Source organism: Chelon labrosus (genome assembly GCF_963514085.1).
Source record: "Chelon labrosus genome assembly, chromosome: 24".
NCBI classification, from domain to species: domain Eukaryota; kingdom Metazoa; phylum Chordata; class Actinopteri; order Mugiliformes; family Mugilidae; genus Chelon; species Chelon labrosus.
Window position 1 is genome coordinate 47862 of NC_140357.1, and position 10339 is coordinate 58200.

The following is a 10339-nucleotide window of genomic DNA, read 5'->3' on the forward strand; positions in this document are numbered from 1 at the left end:
CGTTGAGTCTCCGTTGCCATGGTTACCATCTAGGGTTTGAGCCAGCACAATAATTTAGAACTGTCATCAGGCAATTTGACGGAACGTCTTTCCTAGGTATAAATTAACACTTTTTAACCTACACCCTCCAGCCAATCAGAATCAAGTATTCACCCAGACCATGGTATAAACAGGATTAACCCCCAGAAGTGGGTCCAGGTAAAACCAGAATTGTTGTACATGGAGGAAATTGGCGCAATTGAGCAGGCCTTGAGTGAGTGGAGTTCTCCATTAGTTTCTGTTCCCAAACCTGATTTGACTGTGTCCTTGCATTGATTACCGTAAAGTAAATAATATAACTAAAACTTATGCATATCCCATACCCAGGCTGGAGGATTGCATCGATAAGATTGGCAAGGCGCAGTATGTCTCAAAACTTGACTTGTTAAAAGGTTACTGGCAAGTGCCATTGTCAGAAAGTGCAAAAGATGCGACTGCATTTGTGACCCCAGAGTGTTTGTATGGTTGTCAGGTTCTTCCATTTGGCATGAAGAATGCACCAGCAACCTTTCAGAGGTTAATGAATTTGGTAACCTCTGGTCTGCAGAACACAGTAACCTATCTAGATGATGTGGTTTGCTTCAGCGCTTCGTGGTCTGATCATGTGGAACATATTACACAGCTTGTGGCTCGTGAGCCAGACTGCGCTGTCGGAACTTGGCGGAGGGCCCTCCAAACCCATTAGCAGGTGCAGACAGGTGACCTAAAACCAATTATCTCCCGTAGGAAAACCAGTTGATTTCTTCCATCAATTCTTCTCTGTCACTCACTCCAGCATAGGACTAGTAGCTGGAAAACAGGTATCCCTAGACCTTACCAGTCCGTAACACCATACACAACAATATCGTATGCACGACACATTACTCCCTTGCACCCCTCCAACATCTGGGACACGTGACGCTGGAAGTGCTCTGGAACTGATGAGATACTAAATGGTAGGCGATTGAAGGAATACCGCCCAAATGGGGTGATGAAGGTAGTGAGGATCTGACTCTCCTCCGACAATGGGATCTGCCAGAAGCTGGAGGTAGCATCCAGCTTTGTAAACACTTTTGCTCCAGCCAGCATGGCTAGTGTTTGGTCTACTGCTGGAAGGATGTGTCTCCCTCTCCGCACCCACTTGTTGAGATGCGTCAGGTCCACACACAGCTGGATTTTCCCGGGCTGGGCTTTTGGTGCCACCACCAAACCAGCGCATCACCGTGTGGGTTGAGTTACTATTGAAATCACCCCCATGTCCTCCATCCATTTCAGCTCGGACTGCACTTTGTCCCACAGTGGTAGAGGCACATGACATGGGGCTGACCGAGCATATGGAATAGCACCTGGCTCCAGCTCAAATTTGTAAGACTCCTTTAATTTTCCCAGTCTATTAAACACTGTAGGTTACTCAGCTCTAAAATCCTCTTGCTGGGCCTGAACTGTGTCGACTCATTGTATTAGCTTGAGTGCTTTTATGGCAGGAAGTCCCAAAAGTGGCTTTGACAGTCCTTCAACAACATAAATGTATTGTTCAGTCATTTTCTTATTGATACACAGTTCCCCTTTAAAGCATCCTTTAACTGCCAGCCTATGATTCCCTGGCCCATACAACGCCTTGTGTGGCTGCTGCAGTGTCCCATGCTCTATGGTGAAATAGCTGCTGTTTGGAATGGCTGTAACACTTGCCCCTGCGTCCAGTTTAAAAACAGTCTTTGTTCCATTCAGATTCAACAACTCAGACCACTTCTCTGCCTTATGAGAGCACATCTTGCCCACAAAAGCAAAATCCTCACCTTTACTCTCCTGCTGCACCCCTATGATGTTGTGGACACGGCCTACTGATCTACATTTCTTTGCAAAGTGTACCTTTTTGTGACAGCTCCTGAACTCTGCATCCCGGGCCGGACAGTCCGCCCAGAGGTGTTTTCTTGTGTTTCCACACCTGCCGCATTCAGTTGTCTTAGTTTCAGTTTTATCTTTATGTAGCCAAGTGAACAGGGATTACTGTATTTTTTTGTGTTAACTGTGCCCTAATAGAAGGTGTACTGGCACTTTAAGCCCAGTTAGGTTGAGAATCCCGTGAGAACTGGGACATCGCGCGAGAGTTGAAAATATAATCGCGAACTGCTGTCTCCCTAACGCACTTAATGGCGCACAGGTGTATTTTCTGGGTGTATTTCTTGTCTGTGAGAGTGTGGAAATAGTTTTGAACTGTTTGAACCGTGTAACACCGAGGGAATACGTGACCAAAGTGAAAAGTTAGATCGGACTTGTAACTGAGTCGTTTGACGAAGATTTGTGACTGAAGACTGTTTATTTCTCGCCGGTCGAGGGTTTGTTTATTGTCTCCGGTGTGTCGGGAGCCACCCTAGACGACCGCGGGTCAGCGTAAGTGGCATATAGAGTACAGAAATTTTAGTTAATTACATTTTCAGTGTTAAATGTTGTTTATGAAACTGCGTGTTGTCACCCATGTAGAGGGGAGACAGAGAGCCGTATGTACTTGTGCTGCCTCCAGGGGAAGGGTGAGGTTTTCAAGCTACAGGCTAGCGTAAGTGCACATGATTTGTTTTGTATCTGTGACACTGTAGAAATATGTTTTTCCAAAAGGATATAAATATATATATATATTAGAGTTAATTCATGAAGTATAAAGTTAATTCATGAAGTTACAGAGTTAAAAACCTGATGTATGTTGTAGAATGTGTCTGTTAAAAATGTGAAGAGTGGCGTAGAAATGTATTAATGTATTGTTATTTCCTGTTTACATAGGAATAAGGCCACTACTGTTGTTTTGTTTGTTGTCACGCTAGTGTTTTGCTTTCGGTTTGCTCTGTACGAAGACAGACATTATAGATTACTAGATATTAAGAAAAGGAAAGAAATCAATTGAATTTATTTTTTTATTTTGTTTGACTGTAACCAACATATCTCTCAAAATTAGAGAATTAATGCTGTGCTCGCTCGAGTGCAGTCGGGGTATTAAAGATCCTACTAAAATATATTTTCTGTGTCCGGTCCCCTCCTTCATTGACCTGGCCACATTTAGATGTTTTTTGCCCTTTTGTGTGTTTTTTTTGTGTAATGCTTCAACTTGTCCTTTCCCTTGTTCCGTCCCTTGTAACAAAGGTTGCTGTTTTTTCACTGCTGCACTCTGTCTCACTCGTCATGGCTTTTTCTAAAGTTAACTCAGCGTCCAGCTGTAAACTTTCTGACAGCTTAGCATCTCTGATGCCAACTACTATTCGTTCCCATAGTAGCTGTTCTTGCAGGGCCCCGAATTCAGTGTTCAGCCAATGTATGTACCGCTGTTATGAAAGACTCGACACTCTCACCGGGTTCCTGGTACCGTCGGTTGAAGCGTGCCCTTTCGAGGATAACTTTCCGCTTGCTGACGCAGTGTGCCATAAACGCTCTTAAGGCCGCGTCATACGACTTTTTCTGTTCCTCCGTGAGGGGCATTACCTTCAGGATGTCCTCAGTGCCATCACCGGCTCCAAACACGAAGGCATTTACTTGAAACTCTTGCGACTGCTTGTCCAGTCCCGACGCTTTTCTGTAACGTTCAAAGCGCTTCATGCATCTCGGCCAGTCATTAGCATTGGAGAAGTCAAACTTGCCTGGCAGCGCTAGCTGTGCCGCCAACTGCAGCGCTAACTGCGACGCTGTCATGCCTCTGTCCATTATTGTTGTTTTTTTGTTTTTTTTTCACAGGTTTAGTTCGTCTCTATTCTCCTACTCTTTTCTGTTTACCTTCTGACACCATGTTATGTTAATAAATAAAGATTCCGGGAGAAAACATGTACGTTTACTAACGTGTCTCCAGTGTCACACATCAAGGTTCCGGTTTGCAACAACCCCTGAACATTAGTTCCTATTACAGAACAGACTGTACATGGTCCGAAACAATTCTTAGGTAGGTGGTATGTATCAAGGTAACATCCACACTTGCCTTCTTCCCATAGTGCATCCTGCCATGTGTTCCCCAGGTAAGCAACACACACGCACCTGGCCATCAATATGGTGTAAAAGAAAACGTGATTCATCAGACTACACCACCTTCTTCCATTGTTGGCTCTTTTGGTGGTGGACAGGGGTCAGCATGGGCACCCTGACTAGTCTGCGGCTGTGGCAGCCCCATACGCAACAAACCGATGCACTCCATCAGAACCAGCATTAACTACTTCGGGACACACAGGCTAGCCTCGCTCCCCATTTGCATCGTGAGCCTGTTGCCAGTTCACCACTGTTCTTTCCTTGGACCATGTTTTATAAATTCTGACCACTGCCAACCTAGTTGTCTAGCCATTGCAATTTGGCCCTTCTCAAACTCGCTCAAATCCTTACACATGCCTATTTTTCCTGCTTCTAAGACTTTATCAACTTTGAGGACAAAATGTTCACTTACTGCCTACTATATCCCACTAACAGGTGTCGTGATGAAGAGATGATCAGTGTTATTCACTTCAACTGTCAGTGGTCAAAATGTTATGCACACTTACTGGTGTATGTGTTCAGGCTTCTGCATCAATTCACACAAAATTGGAAGCATTGTATGCCCATGCATCACACTGCGTCCAGCATGTTTTACATTTGATGTTGCATGCTTATGATTATGAGCTGTTCTAAGCCTTCTCCAGAATTCTTTTTCTTTATGTCAAGTCATCACAGGTTGATCTTAAATTTTTGTCATTAAGAATGCTGTTTCAGAACTAGTGTCCCTTTTTAGAGGCCTGTCTTGTGTCAGTTTTAATTGTTTTTCAATTTATTGTGAATCTTCTGTATTTTCTCTTTATGGCAAACATGAATAATTTATCTACCTCATCCAGAGTGCTCTAAAATTGGCTGGTGGTTTTCTTTACAATGGAAAGGATCCTTTCCTCCACTACTGTTGTCTTCTTCTGATGTCCAGGTGTTTTTCTGTAGCCAATGTATTTGCTCAAAACAATTCACAACCAAAAACATTGTTGGTGTAGGGTTACCAGAACAGTAAAAGACAGAACATCACATTCAACATAAGCACTGTTACCATGAAAGACAATGTGGCTTTTGCTGCTACATAATATAAATATAATCTTTATTTCTCTTTAAATATTTTTTCAAATAGCTAGTCTGAACAACTAATGTGGGTTAAACATTTCTAGAAGGCAGGCCATAAATAAAATATCAAGTTAAACAATAAACCTCCATCTCTTCTCTTTTTTGACCAGTTTATCTCAACGTAGCTGTTGCAGAGAAACTTGTGTATGTTCTTGGATTTTACTAAGTCTTGGTCCGCTAACACAGATCAGATAAAATTCTACAATTCTACATATATACATGCGTACATATATGTACATACATACGTACGTATACATACGTACGTATATATGTATGTGTGGGTTTAGGGTTGTCTCTCTAATCATGTTGACTCTTTAACAGTCCTAACCACCTGGCAAAAATACATAGCTAAAAGTTCATGAACGTTCCAATAAGTCCGATATGAAAAACTATGTTGGGCCAAATAGTTGAACTATGTCAAATAGGTTGGTTTGAAAGTAGATGTTTGCCTTATAAGAGAAAGCACAAGTATATTAAATAATGGCTTAGTTCCATTAAGGATTAAGTCATGACAGTGAAAAACTATGCACAAAATCAGGATCTTCCCTATGTGGAATGCCGTCATCAATAATACACAGGTTTTTCTTACTGTAACAAGTCAGGATGTCTACTATTATTGTTCTATTGTATGTTCATGTAGAGAACAGGGGTCCAGTGGAAGCAGCAGTGAAGACAGGGCCAGTGTAGAGTCCTGGACCATCAACAGGAACCTTGGAAGAAAATGAAACACATTAGAATACAATTCAAGCTTATAATATTTTTGGATTAGCACATGAAACACATATAAAAAAATGTATACAACATACAAAATATACAGCAAGATTTAAATTATTAACATAACAAGTTCTATATTAAGCAAAACCAATCAGCATTGGTTGTTAATAAATAATCTAACTGTACATGCCACACACTCTGATTATTCATACAACAATTTAAGACCTTTGCAGTTTATTCACAGTTTTACATGAATCACAGTGTGCGTCATTTCCTTATAAAACAAGTTCTGCAGGTGAACAAATCTGATAAATGATCTTGTTTTTATTTATTTATATGTTTTTTATAAATCTTTTTATTATATTTTTTGTTCACATACAACAGTGTAAGCTTGTTGAAAAGTAATAAGGCTTGTCTTACAATGTATGTTGAAAACAACAACTAGCTTAACCTAAGCCAGAACGGCTACTATGACTGAGCTGAACCCTATGTAAACTTTATCCCTTCCCACCTACAGTTAGAAAAGAATAAAGTAAGAAGCAATTAAGTAAGTAAGCACAATTAAGGAAAAACAGCCCGATGGTTAACCAAGAGGCGGGATGGAAGATGGACCAAAAAGGAAGGACAACACTGTATCGACTGGAATGACAATCAACAATGAGCAACGGATCCCGAGGAAATGTAGCTGTGGGTGGTCAAAAATTATGACTTATAGGGGCCTGCGCATCCACCAAGGGAAGGCAAAGTGCATAGGAACGGCCCAGATGCAATCTTGCACTGCGTTAGCAGGTCAGACAAGCAGGAAACAGAGCCCGGTTGAGCACCACAGTGCTGCTGATTCCAGCATTGCAGATGGCCAGGGGGAAGAAGAGCACCTTTCCCAGCAGCAGGCACACACACAACAGCTAGTGCCCACCCCACAGAATAAGCGTCATGAAGAGACTCCTAGCAGAGAACCCACGACACAAGCTAGAGAGGAAAAACCGATCCAGCGACCCAAAGTCAAGTGGCCTAAAGCTAGTGACAAAGAGGCATGGAGAAGTTTTGACCGAGATCTTCACACAATCCTTGGAAAATCCCTAGGGGCGGTCAATCAGAAAGTCCTGGAAGAAAGCAGACGGATGTGAGAAGGAAGGTCTGAAGTCACTCTGGGTCCAGATCAGAGACAGGCTCACAACCTTGCGGAGGGCTGAGTGGATCCGGAGACAGAGAAGCAAGAAAGAGAAGGAGAGGGCAAGATTCTTCCGGGACCCTTTCAAGTTTGCCAAGAGCCTACTTGAAGAGAAGAAAAACGGGAAGTTGGAAGTCACTGTACAGGAGCTCGAGGAGCCAAATAGGCGATCATGAGAAGAACATCCCTCTTGGTTCGCCAGGACATGTCCCTTGCCCTGCCGAGCATGAATGCCAGTGTGACACCCCACCACCCAGGTGGACTGAGATCAGGCAGGTGGTAGACAAGGCAAGATCTGCCTCAGCACCAGGTCCGAACAGCGTGCCTTACAGGGTATATAAGAGCTGCCCGATGGTGCTGAAGCTCCAGTGAAACCTGATAAGAGTCGTCTGGAAGACTCAAGCCATCCCATCCGAGTGGACCAAAGCAGTGACGACTTTCATCCCAAAAGAACAACAGTCCCGTAACATCAACCAGTTCAGAGGAATTGCCCTACTGAATGTGGAAGGGAAGATTCTCTTCTCAGTGGTGGCGAAACTAATGACCAGCTACCTCCTAGAAAACAACTACATCGACACCAGGTGCCAGAAGGCAGGCATCACAGGATTCCCCGGCTGTGTGGAACACTCAACCATGATCTGGGACCAGATTCAGACAGTCAAGCGTGAGAAGTCCGACTTCCATGTGGTCTGGCTGGATCTGGAAAATGCCTATGGCTCAGTACCCCACCAGCTCATACCTTTGCCCTAGAGTTTTTTCACATCCCAACCTGCATCCAGAGCTTGGTGTCCAACTACTTTAGCAGTTTCCAAGTCCGCTACACCACCCAGGAGGCTGCTACTGGCTGGCACCAGCTCGAGAAGGGCATCGCAATGGGTTGCTCAATCTCTAATCCTCTTCACGGCAGCCTTTGATGTCATTCTGATTGGTGGCAGACAGATGGTGCGAGGAGTGACATCACACAGTCACATCATCAGTTACCAAACAAGCCTTCAATGCTAGTCCGAGGCCGATCCTGGTCAAATTCTCCCACTTCCAGGATAAGCTGAAGATCCTGAAGTTCTCCAGGTAAAAGAGGGAGCTCCTGTTCAATGGCTCTCAGATCCACATTTTTCTGGACTTCAGCGCCAGTCTCATACAGAAGCGTCGTGAATTTGATTCACATAAGAAGAAACTCCGAGATATGGACTTTAAATACTCTCTGCTCTTCCCCTGCACTCTGAAAGTGATCCACGAGGGTAAGACAAGACTCTTTCGCTCTCCTGATGAAGTTGATGCTTTTCTTAGAGAATTTTCTGCCACCTCTCCGTAATACTGAACTTGTGAAATGACATTTTTTTTATTTTATTTAATTTTTTTATTTACATTACTTCTTTGGTTGTGGTAACTTACTTCCTGCAGTTGTGCTGCCGTTATGATTGTACATGTTTTGATTTTGTTCTCGTTCAGCATGACTGCATGATATACCGGGCTTGATGCCTCCTTTGTTTGCCGTAAATGGTGACGGACCCGGCGACGTAAAACGTGGGTAAAGTGACACATGTCGTAAAACTTATGGGTAAAAAGGAAAGACGATAAAGTTCTAAATGAAATGAAGGAAATGTTAAATGATGGAAGAGAGGAAAGAAGAAAGGGAGAAGAAAAGGGATACGGAAAAATATGAAAAATAAATAAAAGGATCTAAAAGGAATAGGACTTTGTTTTGTTTTCTTTTTTTGTTTTTTTAAATTATTGTTAAAGCTCTTAAGCTAAATAATAGGCAGTTATCTACTCTTCAACTATGATAATGGTGGTGATGATTCTCCCTACAACTCTAATTTACTTTCTCTTAACCAAGACTGCCTCTCTTTTTTTTTTTTTTCTCTCTCTTCCATTGGTTGTTATTATCATGAGCCAAGCAGACCAGGCAGTGAGCTGTGAGGAGTAACACGGCCTGTGAACGCGCCTTATGCTTCCCCTGCTTTCTGTTTTGTATGTGTACGTCCATCTGTATGTGTGTGTGTGTGTGTGTGTGTGTGTATATGTTCTTAGTTTGTGTCTCACTCGGCTCTATCGCCGCCTCCCCCCAATGTTCACCAGTCACTACCTCCATCATTGCGATGATGCTCTGTGTGCATTCTTACTGCCAGATTATGCGAATACTTATTCAGTTATTTTGGAATAATGAAGTGTGCTAAAGGGCTGCATGTTATTCATCTGAACATTAGGAGGTTGCCATCTAAAATTGATTTATTGAGAGCCTGGCTTACCTATAATAAACCCCATGTAATCACTCTGTCTGAAACTTGGCTAAACAGCAATATTCCTGATGATGAAGTTAAACTTGACAATTATGTTCTATTTAGGAACGATAGAGGCTCAAGAGGCCTCTTAACATATGTATCCTCAACTTTGACTGCTGAACCTATTCTCCCAAATGAGAATCCCCTGCATTTTGAAGCCCTTTTCGTGAAAATAATTTTTCATGAAAATAAACGACTAATCATTGGAAATATTTATAAACCCCCATCTGCTCCAGCAGAAACTACTGATTGTATTTTGTCTACTATTAATTCTTTAGACTGCACCAGTGAAAAGATCATATTAGGTGACTTCAATTCTAATTGGCTGGATCGCTCCTCTCAAAAAGATCGCAATCTCTTTAACAGTATAAATCTAACACAACTCATAACTGAACCCACTAGAGTCGGTCCCAGTTCTTCTTCTTTGCTTGACTGGATTTTAGTCTCACATCCTAGTAGAATTTTACAATCTGGGGTTTTACCTGACTTTTTAGTGACCACTCTATGGTTTTTTGTATTTGGAAAATCAAAATGCCTCATCTTCCTTCTAAATTGATTAAAGTAAGACACTTTCATAAAATGAACCCTGAACACTTCATTCAGGACATATTAAATATAAATTGGGAGAGATTTCAATTAATTCCAACTGTTGAAGACGCTTGGAATTTCTTTTATACCGAGTTTGTCGAGATTATCGACAAGCATTCTCCTTGGATATCAGTTAGGGTCAAAGGCAGACATCTACCTTGGATCAAGGGAGATCTCATACACTTATTCAAACAAAGAAACAAGGCTTGGAAAAAATACCGTAAAACGAAGGATCCTGCTGACTGGAATGCTTATAAGGAGTTAAGGAATAAATGTAAAACTAACACAAGAAATGCTAAGGCAAATTATTATAAGGACTGCTTATCAACTGATTTTAAGAACCCAAAGAAATTCTGGAAGAGAATCAATAGTATAAAAAGCCCTACAATGCATATTAGATTAAACAATCAAACTGTGTGTGAACCTTTATTAATTGCAGAGGCATTCAGTCAGCACTTTTCCA

General features: G+C 42.1%; 1 protein-coding gene across 2 annotated transcripts in view; it reads right to left on the reverse strand.

Moving 5' to 3' along the window:
* Positions 1-2947: 2947 nt before the first annotated feature.
* Positions 2948-10339, reverse strand: part of sonb (SON DNA and RNA binding protein b) — a 74641-nt gene continuing 67249 nt past the window's right edge. For both annotated transcript variants that reach the window (XM_084574105.1, XM_084574104.1), the window contains exon 20: positions 2948-5831. In XM_084574105.1, the coding sequence (XP_084430231.1) occupies positions 5754-5831 (78 nt within the window). In that variant the 3' untranslated portion in view covers positions 2948-5753. The remainder of the gene's footprint in view (positions 5832-10339) is intronic.